The sequence below is a fragment of the Protopterus annectens genome, chromosome 7.part0 (assembly GCF_019279795.1).
Source record: "Protopterus annectens isolate FY-2018-M chromosome 7.part0, PAN1.0, whole genome shotgun sequence".
NCBI lineage: Eukaryota > Metazoa > Chordata > Ceratodontiformes > Protopteridae > Protopterus > Protopterus annectens.
Window position 1 is genome coordinate 515632336 of NC_056739.1, and position 19158 is coordinate 515651493.

General features: G+C 36.4%; 2 protein-coding genes across 5 annotated transcripts in view; one reads left to right on the forward strand and one right to left on the reverse strand.

Annotated features, from left to right (window-relative positions):
- LOC122806582 (venom prothrombin activator vestarin-D1-like) overlaps positions 1–6922 on the forward strand; it is a 112223-nt gene extending 105301 nt beyond the window's left edge. The window contains exon 6 of the mRNA XM_044077125.1: positions 6583–6922. Within this exon, the coding sequence (XP_043933060.1) occupies positions 6583–6584 (2 nt within the window). The 3' untranslated portion in view covers positions 6585–6922. The remainder of the gene's footprint in view (positions 1–6582) is intronic.
- A 2638-nt stretch (positions 6923–9560) lies between these two features.
- The window catches only part of TRAF3IP3 (TRAF3 interacting protein 3), a 967079-nt gene continuing 957481 nt past the window's right edge, over positions 9561–19158 (reverse strand). For all 4 annotated transcript variants that reach the window (XM_044077128.1, XM_044077127.1, XM_044077126.1 and 1 more), the window contains one exon: positions 9561–9969. In XM_044077128.1, the coding sequence (XP_043933063.1) occupies positions 9877–9969 (93 nt within the window). In that variant the 3' untranslated portion in view covers positions 9561–9876. The remainder of the gene's footprint in view (positions 9970–19158) is intronic.

Below are 19158 nucleotides of genomic sequence, written 5' to 3' on the forward strand. Positions count from 1 at the left end.
CAATGTGTGTGCGTGTGTGTGTGTGTGTGTGTGTGTGTGTGTGTGTGTGCTCAAGTGCGTTCAGTTGACTGAAAGGGTTGCACTCTGTATCCGACAGCGGTGAGCTGAAATGCATTACTATGTAGATAATTTATTGGGTCTATATTAAATCTGTGAATGCTTAAAAAAGTGAATGCTTTTTTACTGACACTCTTTAAGTGAAAGCTGAAAATCCTGAACACTCGGAACAGTGATTTTTTTTCCTAGGGAAAAAATCGCTGGGCCGTTTTCAGGACTTTGCCACTTCCTCCACTATAGTGCGATCTTGCGATCTCAGAGTTGGCATATTTAAGTAGGGGGGGTGGAATGGGAAAAAAGTCGCTGTTCCGAGTGTTCAGGATTTTAAGCTTTTGCTTAAAGAGGGTCTATAAATCAGTGTTTGCTTTTTTAAGCATTCGCTGATTTAACATAGACCCAATTTATTTATTTATGTATGTATTTAATCACAGTCGGACATCTTTGGTGTACACAGTCATTAAAATGGCTGAAACGTATGGGAACATAGGTTTTGAGGGTTTGAAGTGGGGGATTCATTTTATGTGTTTGACAGCAGCATGCTGAAACACATCATTATGGTCATTATTTACTATTTTATTACAATTAGACATGTAAGGTGTGGAGGGTGGCCATGGTAGAGCAGCGGTTAGCTTTGTTGCCTCACAGCAAGAGGTTCTCCGGTTCGATTCTCGGCTGGGGTGCTTTCTGTGCGGAGTCTGCATGTCCTCCTTGTGGTCGTGTGGGTTTCCTCCGGGTGCTCCAGTTTCCTCCCACATCCCAAAGACATGCAATAGGTCGATTGGGCACTCTAAATTGGCCCTAGGTGTGAGTGTGTGCATGTGTGTGCCTTCTGTGGAAGGTTGTGTGCCGGGCTGGCAACTCGACACCGTAAAACTCCACTGCCAATCATGAGCAGACAGATGATCCGCTGTGGCGACCGCCTAACCAGGAAAAGCCGAAAGAAGAAGAAGACATGTAAGGTGTGGAAGAGTCTATAAAGTACTGTAATTATTGGTTACATCTATGTGTGCATGGGGAGGCTGCAGTGGCTCACACAGTATCATTCTGATACCAGTGAGCTGAAATGTCTTACTATAGTCAGTATATATTTATTTATTTGAGCACAATTAGATATCTGTGTTATAGAAATTCAATAGGTTGCTATAACAAGTGGGCATATTTTGTGTGTAGGGGGTGTAGTAGGTTGCACTCTGTATTTGACAGTGTCAAGGTGAAATACATTATTGTGGCTATTATTTGTGTATTTATTCATTTGATCACAGTCAGACATCTCAGGTATACACACTCAGTAAAGCATGTGTAACTGATGATATCTGCTGATGTGATAATAGTTAAACTGGCATGTCTTGTGTGTGTTTAAGTAAAACAAGGTGAAATACAGTACTGTGACCATTTGTACTTGCTCATTGACAATCATATACATATTTTTACAATTAAGTGGCTATACTGAGTAGATACTGAAATAAACCATGGATAAAACTGATTTAATGAACTCACCTGTTGTTTGATCACAGTTAAACAGCCATTAACCTGCCATAATATATCCTCACATAATTCCAATTAACAACACCCATTCATTTGTTTCTTGCAGCTCCTTTGCTTTGAAACCTTACATTTATTGAGTTGTAGAAGTAATCCAACAACATTAGCATGAAAGGCATATCATTCACTTGCAATGTTTGATCTAATATAAATAACTTCTTACAAATGCAACATTTTCATAAGTAAAATTCAGTCTTAACATTAAACCCTTGTTTGCTGTTCATATTTCATGACCAAACTTCTATCTTCCATCTGCATATGAAAACGTATCTTGATCCTAAAAATCAAAGTTTAATATCATGTCATGTGATGACCATTGCATAACTGTTAGCTTTCACAAGACTTACTTTTCAAATTATCATGAAAAGGTCCACCTGAATGGGCATTTGTGCATGGTATTGAAAACTGTTGTCTCCTAGTTTGACCTTCCAAAGACACTAATTAGTTAACATTACAATGTTTGTTATAAAATTGCAGTTATATATCATATTATCATTTGCTCCATATTACCCTGATATGTTCTTATTAATATGTGTCATGAAGCTGGCCTTTAAAAGGCAGGGGTGTAAACATAAGCTCACTTAAATGTGCTTGCATGCTTGCATATGCACACATGCATACCACACAATATAGTCTCTAGATTTTCAAAATATGGACACTAGAGAAAGTTATTTGTTGAACTCTACATATTGCTCATGGTTGTAACAGTACAGTTTGCCATTTTTTTGTTTTATTGTTTTTTTGCTTGTTTACTTTGAAGCATACTAGGATTAGGTTTTATATTTCAACCTCTTTGTTTTATAGGAAATATGAAACATTTCCTATAAAACAAAGAGGTAGAAATATAAAACCTAATCTAAATATCTTAAAAATTATAAAATTCGATGTGTTTTATGAAAGTGGTAATCAAACAGTTCAGCCATCCTTTTATTCAATTGTAATGCTCAGGTCCACTGTGACAAGCAAAATCTTACATTTTAGGGTATCAAAAGTATGAAAATGCAGCAGTTCTCATGTTAGTGTGATAAGGCCAAGTACATTTCCAAGAGGAAACTGCTGCTTGATTGTTCACTGTAATAAATTTTGAATCGGCATTTATTAATTAGTTTATGGGTATGCAGATTGCATCAGACTTTAATTTGAAAGCATGGAAATAAATGTATAGACACAGGAAGAGATCCTGTCTCTAGAAATACAGTTTACAATTGTGCACAGTCTGGTTCACAATAAAACACCACTCAAGACCAATAAAACATACTACTTATCATTTTGTGGCAAAATGGGAAACTATAGACCCTAGGAGCTGCAGCAAATTCACAGCAGAAGCAGATATTTAGGTTTGCAAAACAGACAAAAATGTTTGTAACATAAGTTTTAGTGACATGTAGTATCACTTTTTAAAGAATTAAAATATATATATGTCTTGTAGTTGGCTCAGTAGTCATCAGCAAAAAAGTAATCCATTTACAAAAATGTATACATGAGTAGGAAATTAACATTTTATAAGTTTATGAATAAATATTATTGCCCTCTGAATGTAATGGTTTTAAATATTATAAGAGGACATGTTGTGCATCGTTCTGCTTACAAATAACTTCAGTAAACCATTTTTATATTGTTTATGTTATTTTTGTCTTTAGATGGGAGAAACCTTTATTTCACATTGTGTAAATATTTCTGTAGTTGCAACTGAGGCATTTTGCTGCATGGACTGTAAATGGATACTGGAAATTAAAGATGCATTTAATTATGATAACATAAAATGCACTCAATATTATACAGGATTTGGCAGTAACTACACTTAACTCCTGTGTAAGAATATATACATAACTGCTAAAACATTGAGCCAGATTCCAAGATAGTGGCTTTCAGTATGTCTGCCCTGGCTCTGAAAGACTTGCCTTCAGGGTAAGTGACTTATGTAAGGTCTGTCTATTAACAGGCTTACACCAGGGGCCAGATTCCAAAAGACTTGTCCTCATAGTAAGTGACTTACTTCGGTGTAAGGCCTATCTATAAACAGGCTTACACCAGGGGCCAGATTCCAAAAGACTTGTCCTCATAGTAAGTGACTTACTTCGGTGTAAGGCCTATCTATAAACAGGCTTACACCAGGGCCAGATTTCAAAAGACCTGCTCTCAGTGAAAGTGGTATGAGTAAAGGGGAAGAGAGCAAGATTTGCCATTATTATGGGATTAAAATAAATTGATACCTATGCACAGCTGTTGCAAAGCATATTTCTAGAATGTCAATTCATGATCAGTCATGTTTTGCCCAATGAGAAGCACTGTTTATGCTGCCATGCAGTGTTGTGATAATAAGTAATTAACAAATGAAGTATAATTAGATGTGAGTATATTACTGAATTCAGTATAGTAGTACTGGCACTTACTGTACAATTACACAGCTTCAGAGATGTTGATGTCACAGCAAATAAAAGCATTGTGATATACAGTAACTGGGCTCATTTTATCTTTCTGAAGGATCATTTAAATGTATACTGGCCTGTTGCAAAAACATGAGCATAAACAGAGCTTTTTATTGGACAAAACATGGGTGATCATGGGTACTGACTAGCATATCTACGATATTACAATGGGATGAATTGGCTAGGCTTGAAATGACGTCCATTGTTGATAGGCTAGTAAACTCCTATGATTCTATGACATAAGAGATGTATTCCTGTACAACTGTACACTAACATTATTTTTTTTAAATCCCCAAATTATCCCTTCTCTTTACTCATAACTGTTGCTGTGCAGAGCTCAAACATATCACAGGGTCATGGGAACTACAAGGCAGGTTCATAGGTAGGTTCTAGGTTATCAGCCCTAGGGCCTATACAAGCCTAGGCAAAAATGTACCCTGGCTTTTGCCACCCAAGAAAATTATTTTCCTGTGCCTCTGTCTAGCAGAGCCACAGAGGTGATCCCCAGGGTGAATTTCTTATTTCCCATCCAGTCATCAAGATTTTTTTTGAAGAGTGCTAATGAGCTTTGTTTGATATAGATAGGTAGTGTGTTCTAGAACATGGGAAGTCCTTGGGACAGGAATCTATCCCTCCAGCATGTTCTGTTTATCATGGTAACAAGGTTTAGATCCCTAGAGCATGTAGCTTGGAGGGATTTGGATTTCTTTAAGTGAAGCATATCCAATAGCTCTGGGTTTGACATAGCTTTGTATGTTAGGCAGAGATCGCCTCTGAGTAGGTGATATGTGACGGAGTAAAGCTGGAGTGTTTTGAGACGGTCTGCATAGGGCATCTGTTTGAGGCCAGTAATCCTCTTTTAGAGGTATTTCTGCGGCCTTTCCAGTTGTTGTAGATGTCTTGTGAGGTACATACCAAAAGGGGCGTTGTACTCTATAATGGGTCTAATGAGTGACAAGTAGAGGAAAACAGCGACCTCTTTTTTTCCTGGATGAGAAACCTTTTGTGATGAGATGTGCCATGTAGAAGGGTTTCCTGACTACTGTGGCGATATGATTATCAAAGAAGAGACTACTGTCCACCTGTGTTCCAAGGTCTCATCACACTTTCGGTGTTAAGTAGACTACCACCTATGTGGTAGCTCATGGGTACAGAGTTTTTACCAAAGGGGATGACAATGCACTTTTTGGCATTGAGCTTGAGGCCATGGCTTTGATACCAGGCATCTTTCTCAGTGAGGCCCTTTTTTAGGATGTCCACATCGTTAGGAGTTTCAATTATGGCTCCTAGTTTGCAGTCATCTGCAAACTTCATTAGCCAAAGACCTTCTGTGTTAGCCTGTACTTCAGAAAAGTAGACACCAAACAGGAGAGGACCCAGGACTGAACCCTGTGGTACTCCAATTGTCACTGGTCTGAAGTCGGATTTGGAGTCTTCTACTTTCACAGTGTGGGTTCTGTCAGTGAGCCAGTTGGCAACCCATCTTGTGACATAGGGATTTATACCTAGTTTAGTGAGTTTGTCTATAATTCCAGAGTGGGGGATGGTGTCAAAAGCCTTGGCAAGATCTAGATAGGCTGTGTGAACCACCTTACCCTCATCTACGGCTTTGGTGACTGCTTCAAAGAAGTCAGTCAAGTTTAGGAGGCATGATCTGCCTTTTACAAACCCAAACTGGGTGGGGTCCAGAGTTTGGAGATTACCAATGTCTTTATTTATAAGTTCCATGATGATACGTTCCATGGCCTTGCAGACCAGGCTTGTTAGGCTAATGGGGCGGTAGTTCCTCTGGTCCATGGTGGCTCCTCCTTTGTTGAGTGGGATAACCATCGCTGTGTGAGGTAAGTCCTTTTTTACCTTGCTGATATCCAGCCTGATGATGCAGTTATATCATACCATGACTTGTGTGGTTGCAAGGTACTCAATTTAAAACTTACCACTTCATGCATTCTAACCATGGATCCTTACAAGCTTTTTGATTGATTTCCTTCCATATCTTTTTTTTTTTTTTTTTTATTGCATTTTGACATTTGAATGCTCAAAGCTCATTGACGGAGTACAGGCACACTTTCTTGTCTCTTTTATGAATACTGTTCATAGTGCTATAAGTTTTACTTCTTTGACCTTCATTGTTGCAACAGTTTCTAGGGATATTTGAGCAAGAAAACAAAGCTGTCTGATGAAGTTTGTGAATCAGGGCTGTTGCTGCAGTTAAAGTGGAACATGTAGATATGTGCTGCCCATCACCGAATAGAGGCATACACCAGATATGCAACAGCATAAAGTTTTGAAAATAATGCATTGATTTTGTGGAAAGAGATGAGCAAAAAAAAGTGTCATATTTCTCATGGCTTGTGGTTACATATTTTAAGTGGCTTTGTATAAGGATTTATTCAGCTTATCCTTTTGGAGGAGGGAGATCATTCTAGAAGCTAGTGCACACTTCCAAGAATCCTTGTTGCACCCCTACCACAGTGTCCAGTAGCTGAGCATTTGGCAATGTAATAATATAAAACTGACATTTAATGCATTTTATTTTCTTTTTATGTTTTAGAATACGTTCGACCAGTGACTCACAACACATGAATGAGAATGGCAGTTTCTTTTAGAAACACGACTATGACTATACAGCAATGTGGTATAACACAGCCTTTGAGACTTTCAGCAGTCATTAACTAAGTACTGATTTCCAAAGAAAGAAGTGTAACAATGAATACTAAAATTAGCATCTCTCTCTCTGTCAACAGAATGTGTCCTAGATACTTTTTGTTGATTTGTAAATTGCCAGAGATAAAATGAGATGTCTAGTCTTGCATAATTATTGATTCTGCTGTTTTATTTCTGCTTTTTTTACCATTTTTTTCTAAACAGATATTAAAATGGTTTGCATGGAATATAGTTTGTTTCTGGAAATTACTTCAGATTAACTACTGAGATAAGCCTTAGTCCCTCTCACCTTCTCACACACACACACACACACACACACACACACACACACACACACATATATATATATATATATATATATATGGTTCCCCTTCAAACCATCGAATGTTTAAAACATCAAAGTTCAGATCATCGGGACAAGAACATCGAGTTTTAAAACATCAAAGGTTTGAAGAGGAAGAAAAAGGTAAGTGCAGGTGGGAGAATGTTTGTGTTTTTGCAGGGCATCAAGGTGCCCTACATACTGTGTGTGTCTGTGTGCCATCTGTGTGATGGCACTACAGATAGGGTACGGAAACTCTCCTGTTTAGCGCCTCTGCATAGAGCACTAAACAGAAGATTTCCCTTTACTCCACTTTTCTGCGGTCTCAGAGTTGGAATATTAAAGTAGGGGGGTGTGGGGGGTGCTGCATACAATTGTTAAAATTTATTTTTCTTTTTTTTTTTGGTTACACTTAACCTTCGATGTTTCAAACTTCGATGTTCTGGTCTCGATGATCATATGATATATAGATATACGGCTGCATTTGGATTGGCAAAGCACATGTGTGCAAGGCACGTATGGTGGTGGTGTTATTGAGTGACGGAGCATTTGTGCATATGCTGGTGTGGGTGAGTTCTGGTTCGTCGACAAAGGTAAGTGTTTGAGCATGCAGTTTTTGTGAATCTGTGTGTGTCTTTTATGGTTAGGGTAAGGGGATGTACTTAGTGTGCGCATGTGTGTGAGTGTGTTAGGGTGAGGGTTAGGTAAAAAGTAGATTTAGTGTGTGTGGGGGTGTGTGAACAGTTTTTATTATTATGTGTATTGTTAGATGCATTGTTAAACTGTACCTGTGTCTGGGTTATGGTCAAAAGGGGATCAGCAGACTAAACCATTCGAACAGTTAACAAGTGTACAAAAATGTGTATGCCTGTGTGTGCGTGTGCATGTGTGTGTGCATGTGTGTGCATGTGTGCGCACGTGTGCACATGTGTGTGTGCACGCGCATGTATGTGTGTGTGTGTGTTTGTGTGTGTGTGTGTATATGTACAGATAAATAGATAGATAAATGCATGTATCGGTGTCCTATAGATACTTACATGAGAATCTATCTCTAGCCTTTTCTGCTTTGAAAGTCACAACATTCTTTAACCTTGTGTTTCTTCCCAGAGCTAATAGTACTCCAAATACCAAATTAAATAAACTAAACCTTCATCAACAGAGAAATAGGATCGATAGGTATGAAAAAATGCAAATCCTACTATATCCTCCACTTCGGGAACAAACATCCAAAATATGTCAAGTGAATTAGCATTCTTACCACCTTTAAGGTAAACCCAGCTGTTTGTATGGGCAGCCTGAAATTATCCCCTTGTATTCCTTATAATACCTCCTTGAAGGTGGAGAAAATTTTTTAATATTGGTTATTAGCATGCCTTAAAACTCTCTATAGACTGACTGCCTAGTACTTAACTGTGAATTTATGAACATGAAAATATAAAAAAATTAAAATAAATTTAAAAAGCATTGAATCGGCAACACATCACTGTTCATTTTTTATTTGTTGTGTTTTTTTTCTTGGAACAGATAACCATGTTAAATCCTTTTAAGTGCAAGCTTCTTACTGTTATGATATTTTGTCATTGCACCCTTACCATTTAAAGTGTATTAATGCTGCTGTATATACTACACTCATTTTCTAAGGCTTCATTAAGAGATTGTTCAGACAGAAGATGCGCTGAGATGCTAGTTGGAGACTTCAGTTTTCCCCAGCTCTATTGATAAATAAGCTACATATTTTTTTCTGTGTGACCCCTAGCCATCTGTTGCAGCCTATCTTGCTTAAAAATGCTCAGTCAAGCAATATGGATGACAAGCACCTTTAAAATTAAGTTCCTAAGGATCTCCACTCCACATATGAATGCCTACCATGTTAATTTTTGTAGTCAGCTGCTTCTATGCTGGTATTATGAATTTAACAGATTAAAACACTCTGTTTGGGGACTTAGATAATATTCTTAATTGTAATGCATCTTTCAATTTAAAGTACTTTTCAGTATGTTTATATCTGAGTAATTTTCAGTGTGTTTATATTGGGTTACCTTCATTTGATCGACAGCCCATTTGACTGAAACCCATTTGATCGAAATTTCATTTCACTGACAACCAGTAATTAAGTACACTTCAAGGCAAATAACAGGGATTGGTCCCCCTCCCCAATGTCGTGCGATCCTGGAGTTGGTATATATAGTTAGGGGGTGGGAGGCGCAGCCCCCCTAGTTTCCTTTAAAAGAAGAAAATAACACAAAAAGTACAGATTTTGAATGAAAATAGTTGGGGGGCTTCAGCCCCCACACCCCCCCAACTATATATACCAACTCCAGGGTCGCACGACCTTGGGGAGGGGGACAAATCCATGTTATTTGCCTTGAATACTGGTTTTCGATCAAATGAAATTTCGATCAGATGAGTTTAAATCAAATGAAATTTCAATCAAATGAAGGTAACCCATTTATATCTCATTGATGAAAGCATATTTTTTTTTTCCTCATATAAGTATGCCTGTATCAAAAGAATGTTGTATACACAAAATGTTAAAAAAGAAGTTAATTAATGGACTTTTATTGCAAACCTTGCATCACAGTGGTAATTGTAATACAAATACATGTGTTTTAACACAACAGAAAAGGTAAATACACATACATGCATAGTAAAGTTATAACAAACTCAGACTTTGTACATTATCGACCTTACAAAAGAAACAAGCACCCAAACAGACAATCAACCAAACAAATAAAAGAACCATCCAGACGGGGATAACAAGTGCAATGGCACAGTGCTTGTAACTGGTCTAATTGTTTGTGTTTGGCAGTTCTTTGTCAGTATAAAATAAAACCTGAGGTAGCGTAGTTAGCTTCTTTGTCAAAAAAAGAATCGGTCCATGTTGCTGTAAAATGCAGCCATCGCTGTTGCTATCAGCAGCATAAGAAAAGGAATCCATCGAGTGCAACAGTTCTAAAAATAAGAATATAAAGAGAATTAGGCACAGAAAAATTATAAGATATTACAATAAATACAGTATTAGTATAATGGTAGAGTCCTTCTTGCCTGCAGTAGTAACTGCATACACACATTACCAAATGATTAAAAACCAGCAGCACAAGTTAAAACTGAGGACACATATATCAACTTTTCATAACAGTGCTGATTCTCAGATTAGAACTGACTTGAGTAACTCAGCTAAACTCAGTCCAGGGATTTTAAAGCTCTCTCATTGTTTCTGAAAATGCTGGTGATCCTGTATTTGTGAAATGTGGATATTGATTTGAGGTATTGTGCAACTAGCAGAGAGGTGGTTAAAGTACACCTAATTGTTAACACAATTTATTTTTGCAAGCTCTATGGTAGAAAAAATAAAAGAGATAAAGACTTGACTGTAGCCTTAGATAACAGAGGCTTGAGTTGGGGCCTAGAAGCTGATGTAACCAGTCAGGGAAACCAGGAGTGTGCAGGTACTGAGGGTTCACCCATCATGGGTGAAGGGAAGGTAATGTGGTCCACGGCAAGCCTGATACCTAGTGAAGGCTATGTTTATAGGTGTAAGGGGCATGGGAGGCCTAGAATGCAATCTTACCAAACTGCATGCTTGCTGCAGCCAATTGATACATGCATGCATGGGAGTACATATGCTTCTGAGCACAGCGTTGTGGGAATTCTGTGTGACTAAAGCTTTCATGGTGGGAATGATGATCAGAAAAAAACAAAAAACAAAGCCTGACAGCTGCCTGGATGATGGTTCTACTGGGGGAGATAATGGTTGGTAAAAAACAGGTGTGTGTGTGTGTGTGTGTGTGTGTGTGTGTGTGTGTGTGTGTGTGTCCATGTGCGTGTGTGTGTGTGTCCATGTGCGTGTGTGTGTGTGTCCATGTCCGTGTGTGCGTGTGTGTGTGTGTCCATGTCTGTGTGTGCGTGTGTGTGTGTGTCCATGTGCGTGTGTGTGTGTGTCCATGTCCGTGTGTGTGTGTGTCCATGTCCGTGTGTGCGTGTGTGTGTATATGCATAAGACAGACTGCTTTTGCATTACTGCTCTTGTACAAGACGTAAAAGAGCATGTATATTCATAATGTAGATATTAACACTTTCATCAGCACTTCTCATCATGAACTGTGTCAGTATGAACTATATTCAGAAATGATCAGTCTATTTTTAACAGTACATGCTCATCTGTAAAATGCCTAATCTTACGTTTTGCTACCTGGCTATGGTTTTCACTGTTCCTCAGAATATTGAAGATAGCTGTCTGTCCCACTGCCACAAAAACAAAATTACTGTGTGTAGTGTTAAGAACTTGATTGACAGATGATCTTATTTACTGAAGGATTAACTAAAATAGAAGAGAATGAAGTGTCACAGAGCAAACGGGAACTAAGTAAGCAGGATGTGGACACAGTGTATGGCACTAAAGTAACTGTAGCCCTGTCTGGCCTGAGCACTTGAATTGTCACCATTGCTGTATATTACAATAGCGGAGACTGGAACTGGTCAGTTATTATAAGTGGTCTACCCAGTGGAACAAATTGAAATAAAACAAATAAAATAAAATAAATACACAGGCAATCTTCTACCACCTTTTGTGTCATGATTTGCTGTGTATTGTCTTTAATTATTTTTATACCAAAGAGAAAGAGAACAACTCCAATGTAAATTGCAATAAATAATCATTGGGGAAGTGTTACAGGTTTTGTCTGGCTGAATTATGTGTCCTCATGGTTACTACAGCACATCTGTAGGCAGCACATACTGCTGGGTACATGATTAACTGTTCACATGAAACATTCTACTCTGTATCCACAATGAAGACCCTTCAATAGGCAGATCCACAGAGATGACTTAGGCTGTAAGGAACATTAGTTGGGTATGTCAGCCACTCATCATTTGAAATTGTTTCATATAGGTAGTTTTTTACAGTAATGAGGTATGTAATTTTAGTGATGCAGCAGGTAGTGCAATCACGTTTGGTACAGAAGGTTGTGCATTCTATTCCACAGCATGCAGATCAGTTGTTGATAATGTAGTGTAGCACAAGGGGGGCAATGCACTCCTGAATGTGTCATCCTTCAGATGAGACATTAAACCAATTTTCCATCTGCTTGAGTTACTGATAGCTAAGGTGGATGTAAAAATCATTGAGTAAAGGCGCTTTATTTAACATTAATTTTATATTATATATAAATTTTTTAATTATTTATTTACGCACACATTTTTTTGCGTTCATACTTAAAACTATTTACAAATTGCCAACACAAAAGGACAAGTTATAACACAAAAGAACTTAATTAACAGTTCCATTTTTCATTATTTTTTCTTTTATATTTCCCTTCTATCCCACCAATGTTTTCTTTCATAACCATCGTCTTACTTCAGCTAATATATTATCCTCTTCCATTCTCTTGTTATATAACACATTCTCACATATTTTCCACAGCACCCATATTGTAACAAACAATAATTTATCAAATCACATTTCTTTACTTTATCATACATTCCATAAAATATGATATTCATATTTATACATTTAAACCTTTCCCAAAATTATTTAATCTTTTTGCTATCCAAAAAAAAATGTTTTGCTGTTTTTTCTTTACTACAGTTAGCACATTTTGTTTCCTTCATCACCTTATATTTCATATTCCCTTTCACAGGTAACTTGCCTAATAAAATTTTCTGCAAAAAAATCCTCTGCTTCATAAAAATATTAAAATCTTTTTTCTACTCCCTATTATTGCCTTTTTTCATTTTATTTTAATTCCTCCCATGGGTACAACAAAATATTTTTCTGTAAAATTAATTTATACCATTTTTTCCTATCAACTTCAGTTACTTTTAACTTCTATAATTTCATTTTTTGACATATTTTTTCTTCCATCCCCTTTTTCTTCTGTTTTCACTGTTTTTCTTCCCATACATTTTACATATTTTCATATAGAATTTTACCCATCATTTCTTTTTGTCTTTCTTTTACCTTTCTCATTGCCAAAAATAGATACATAGATGCTAAATACAGCACTGGGTTATTTTTTTAAATTTAAATCACCTTATTTTTCATTATAAATTATCCCTGTTTTAACAGGTTCAGCCTTGAACCCCAACTGAAGCTAAAAGAATCTATAACAACTATTGTTCCATCTGAGTGGGAAACATATATTCCCCCTAAATATGCTATTTTTCCTAATACATAAGTATGCACTATATATGTCTTATTCTAAGCTGATAAGTAAAACCTTTCCAGCAATCAAAAATGTTTGTATTTGTTCCAGTATCTCTCTCTATTGACTTATTATACTTTCATACTCACCAAATGTCACAACAAAAATCTTTACTTCCTTTCTTGTGAATTATATTAAATTTTTATTGCAACAAATCCCTATACTTAGTTTTGTTTTAGTGCAGGCCAACTATTTTTAAGAGCTTTTCAATCCTTCTTACACCCTAACTTTTCCATTTCCTGTTTTTTTTTTTTTATTAGAAATAAACCATCTGCATATGCTCACATGCTGGTAATGTAACATTTTCTTCCATCTTACATCTTGCCTACCTTATTTTATACATGCATGTCTGTGCTGCTACATTCACTACTAATACAAATAAACACATAGTCATTAGGAATCTTTGTTTTACTCTTCTCTCAGTACTTTTTTTTCCATCCAGTCATCCATTTTTCATACCTTACACCAATGAATTTTCATAATGTTTATTTATTACATTAATGTTTTTCACCTTTGCTGTATGCCACTAAAATCTGCTACATTGCTTCTTGGTTCACTTTATCAAATGCATTTGCTACATCACACCCTGTCTTACTTCTTTATTGTTTTTTCAGTATCACCTTTACTACTTATTTTACTATAATTAACATTTTTTTCACCTCTCTTCTCTTTATACCATAAATTCTTTCTCCTACTACCTCACACAATACTTTCTTCATCCTTTTTGTATTATTTTCATGAATATTTTATAGTTATTATTCCCTAGTGTTATGGACTTCTGATTTTTTCTTGTTTTTTCTTTCATCCTTTTTTCATATACATTTTAGCACTCCAGAAAATATGTCTTCTTCCATTATACTTTCCTCCATCCACTCATTTAATATAAAAGTTCATTTTTCATCTTTAGCCATTTCCTTATACTCATAACGTATACCATTTTGTCCTGGTCCTGATTCATTCTCACCTTCTTTTATCACTTCTAAAATTCCTAAAAAATCCTTACTTTTTGATATTTTTTCACTTTCCATGATTCTTGCACATCCATTTTCTCTTTTTAATACATTTTTTCTACAAAACTTTCCACCACATCCATAATATCTTCTTGTTTATATTTTATATTTCATTTAGGATGTAGGAAAGCATCCAGCTTCCATCTCTTATTTTTGCTGTTTACCAAAATAAGGGAAACCTTCTCTTTCTTTCCTTTCAGAAGAAATTGTTGCCTATGTAACATTATTTTCACTTTTAATCTATTCTTTTCATACATCTGTTTTTCTATTTCCTTTATTTTGTCACTTCCCTTTTCTATGTCTTTCTTTCTTATAATTCCATAAAGTTTCTTCATATTTCATCTTATTTCTGTTTTAATTCTTCATTCCACTACTAAAATTTTTTATACATCTGCTTTTACACTACCCACCACCACATCCAGTTTTTATAAAATGGTCTTATTGCCATTCCATAATATTTCTTACTCTGTCCTTTCTTCCTCCTTTTAAAACTCTGTAGTTAATATGTATATCCTATTTCCCTCCTTTATTATTTCACTGACTTTTCCTGTTCTAAGCCATACTGCTGTATGATATGAGAACTCTGCCATCTGTGCCCCCGTTATTTCTTTCATGTTTTTAGAATAAATTATATAATCAATTTCAGTCTTAAAAATGTTTCTTATATGTCCATTCTCTATTCTTTCCTACTTTTAAATGTCCACATTTTATTAAACCCTTATCATGTTATCTCTGTTATTTTCTATTTTCTTTCATCAGGAAACAGTTAAAATCTACCATCACTACAGGCATATTTACTAACACGCTTTTTTCATTCCTTCAAACAACTGTTTTCTCACTATCATATTATTGTATGCATAAATGACTATTACTCTACATTTTTGTGTTATTGTCATTTCACATGTCACTACCATTCCTGGTACTACTGTTGTTACAGCTACAAGTCTTATTTCTCTTCATTTTTCTTCATTTCTTCATTTTTTATAACAATCCCTATTCCAGAACATTTCTGCATGCATGCATTTTTTAGTATTGACTTCTTTCAGTTCATCAATTCTAAACTGCAAAGTAACATTTTTAAACATTTAAGTTACTACCAGAAAACAAATTGTTCCAAGGATAAAAGTCATTTTTTCATTATACAGTTCCAGAAATGTCATCATCCGTCCATCAGTTTCAAATGTAAAGTCATAAAAAGTCTCTGGGCCAGATTTAATAACACCAACACTAAGAGTGCACTATCTATATTCAAGAATACCCCTACCACGTCTGTTGTGCTTTCTAGTCACTCAGTAAGATTATACCAAGTGCACCTGTAGTCTACACTTTGTGGTAACCTTTATGAACCCCCCTCAATATTTAAATCTGCAAGAAAATAGATAGAAAAAAACTAAAATTAGGAGGAAGCAGGTGTGAGTTATGCCTGTATTGTCTATTCACTCAGAACAGTGTACACTTAGTAGGTATTAATGAATCCCATGCTCTGTCCCTATATGTATAAAACACTGAATTCTTTGAGCTTTAAAACCCAGAACAGTTACTAAATTATCCCATATATAATATCTGTCTATTACAGTCTCATTTTTGTTCTTATTCTCAGGGTTGACTTTTTTCTTTTCAAAACATTTTACTGCTGCTCTCCTTTTGTGTCAGCTGTCACTGCTGCATATGTTTTAATTACTGTATTAACTGCTGTCACAAAACCAGACACCTTCTCAGTTTGTTGCTGCTTTCCTTTTGTGTCAGCTGTCACTGCTGCATATGTTTTAATTGCTGCATTAATTGCTGCCACAAACCTGGCACCTTGTCAGTTTGTTGCCGCTTTCCTTTTTATTTTCACTCACTTCTGTATCTGTATAAGTTGTAACTGCAGCACTGTCTGCTGCCACATCACCTGGTTCCTTTTTCACATTACCATTGTCAGCACTTCTGAAAAAAGTTATCTGCCATCTCATCACATGGAATAGCAGAACTGTCACCTGCATCATCCTGCTTGATTATGTTTAATAAAACATCCTCTGCAAGCCCTCCTGATGCCAGTTCTGTTATCTATTCCACTTCAACAGACTGTCTTACTTCTTTGTCCATGGAGACAGCTAAACGCTGCTCATTTGTAACAATCACCACACAGGAATCTTTATTTGTGTTCTGAAGCTCCATATTGAACAGGTTTTCCCCAAATTCTCATTTTCCACCTCCGAACTCTCCATCACTTTCTCTATTCCTCCATGCCGCTGTTTCCCTTAACCTCATCCTTGCTGCTGTAGGAGTCCTCTAGTACCATATAGCTGCTCCAAAGAGTAGGGAATCCTTTATTTATATACAAAATAACCCTTATTTACAAAATATTTACGTATTTACAAATAGGTGGAGAAAATGGTGGGATTTCACTTAATTTTAATTTCTCTTGCCTTGTAAGGTCTGATTTTTTAGGCCAGCTTAATGACTACATTTTTTTGCAAATTATCATGTCACCCATCAGACCAAACTACAACATTCATAAATACTCCTCCTTAAGGCTATACAAATCAACAAAGTACTTGGAAGTAAAATAACTATCCCAAAATCCTATGGATTATTTCTGCATTAATTTCTCAGGTTCCAGGAAAAAGCTAAAATTAACATCAAACTATATATGATTATAGCCTGAACAATTGGAAGTAAATCTGCACTTAACTTCCACAAGACAGATTGGTCCCCATTAGCTCTCATTACAGAAATAGCTCAACTGAACTGTGGTTTATGAAAAACTCCTTCTAGTACTCAAAAATTGAGCTGCTGCATGGACTGACTGGCAAAAAATGTACTCTCCCAAATGAATGACAGCACAATTGTAACCTAGGAAACCTGCTACCAAAGCCATTAGGCATAAGAATGTCATACACCGCTTATTTATTTACTGACACTTGTTTACTGGGAATGTCTGACTGGGTCACAAGAGTCCATTTTCAGAGGAGGCCTGTGGAGAAAAGCTCCATTTGCCAGAGAAAATAAAAGAAGTAAAGACATTACATAAAAAAACAGTTGAAAATTATTATTATTATTTATTATTTTATTTTATTTTACATTTGTTGACCGGGCTAGTCTAACTGGATATATGTCCATTTTTAGTGGAGGCCCGGGGAGAAAAGCTCCAAGCATTAGCAGTGACAAAGATTACAATATATAGTAATAGTCAAATGAATTACAGCACATTGTTTACATTGAGGGTCAGATAAACTTGTACAGAGTCCTTTAGTAGGTTTAAGCTAAGATTAAATATAGAGAGCAATCATTTGAGAGAGAGCAATCAAAAAAAAATTTTGAATTGTAAAAATTTTTTTTTTTTTTTTTTTAGTATTATGAAGGTAATCAATATTACAGGTATACGACATAGAAAAGGGGTGTAGAGAAGTGTAGAGAGAGCAAGAAGGGGAATGAGATATCAGTCAGGGTTAGAGCACGGACAAAGCCAGTGAGTTTTAAGATATTCTTTAAGATGCTTTTTATAAAGACGAGTGGAAGCAAGAGAGGAAAGTTCACTAGGAAGCTGGTTCCAGCTTTTTCCTACTGTGTTGGTGAAAAGTGAGTCCCCAGCTTTGTTGTTAGATTTAATAGTGGAAACTAAAAGCTTGCTAGCTGAGTGTAGTGTTGCAAGATGTTTGTAGGGGGTAATCATATTAGTAAGGATTGGGGTATTATTAGGGTGATAAAGGATCTTTTGGGTGATAACAAGTTGACAAAATAGTTGGTTCTGCAGTTCTAACCATCCCAGTTGTTTGAGGTTGTGACAGTGGTGAGTTCTAAAGGGGGTGCCAGTGGCAAATCTGGCTATGTTATTGTAACTGGTGGAAAGTTTGGTGAGGTTGTTTCTAGACAGATTGGTATATATTGCAGAAGCATAGAACAGGGTAGAGATCAGGTAGGTCTGGGCAATAGTGATTCTGGCTGAAGGGGTATGGAAAGGTTTGATTCTGTAAAGGGTGCCTAGTTTTTTGTTGACAGACTTTATTGTAGAATTAATATGGTCATCATAGTTAAGGTTGTTATCAATTGTTACTCCCAGTAGATGGGCTGTAGTGTCAGGGGATACGTTAGTTCCATTGTTAGAGGTTACTATGAAGTGTAGTTGAGGTGACTTATGAGTAGGAGCAAAGAGCAATAATTTTGTTTTTTTGGGGTTCAGAAGGAGGCAGTGTTGCATGAACCAATTTTCAACACTGTTAAATACTGTTTGGGTAAGGGACTGGGGAGAGGTTACAGACTTGGATGAGCAAATTAAAGTTGAGTCATCTGCATACTGTATGCAGGTGGCTTGAGGAATTTTGGTATGTAGATCATTAATAAACAATGAAAAGAGAAGAGGTCCTAAAATAGAGCCTTGTGGTACTCCAATGTTTACAGGGAGGGAAGCAGAAAGATTATTATCCCAAAGTAAAGTACTTGCTGTCTATTTTCCAGATAGGATTTAAACCATTGTAGTGCTTGTGCATCAAGTGATTGGGCTTTTAGTATGTCAATAAGCATGTTATTGTTCACCATATCAAAGGCTTTTGAAAGGTCGATAAATAGTGCAGAGGAGAAAGTATTATTGTTACGATTTATGTTTATGGAGTCAGAAAAGGATAGCAGGGCAGTTGTTGTGCATTGGACTGGCCTAAAACCGTGCTGGCAGTTGGCAAGTAAATTGTTATGGAGAAGGTGGTCAAGTAGTTGTCTGTGTATGCATTATTCCATTATTTTAGCTATTGGAGAGAGTAAGGTGATAGGCCGAAAGTTGGAGAGCACGGAAGATGGCCCACCTTTGTGTAGATGGATGATGTGAGATACTTTCCATATGGAAGGGATTTTGCTTTCTAAAATTGTTCTATTTATAAGGATGGAGATGGGATAGGCAATGGCTTTAGCTGCAATGTGCAGGTATTCAGCTGGAAGACAGTCAGCAGAAG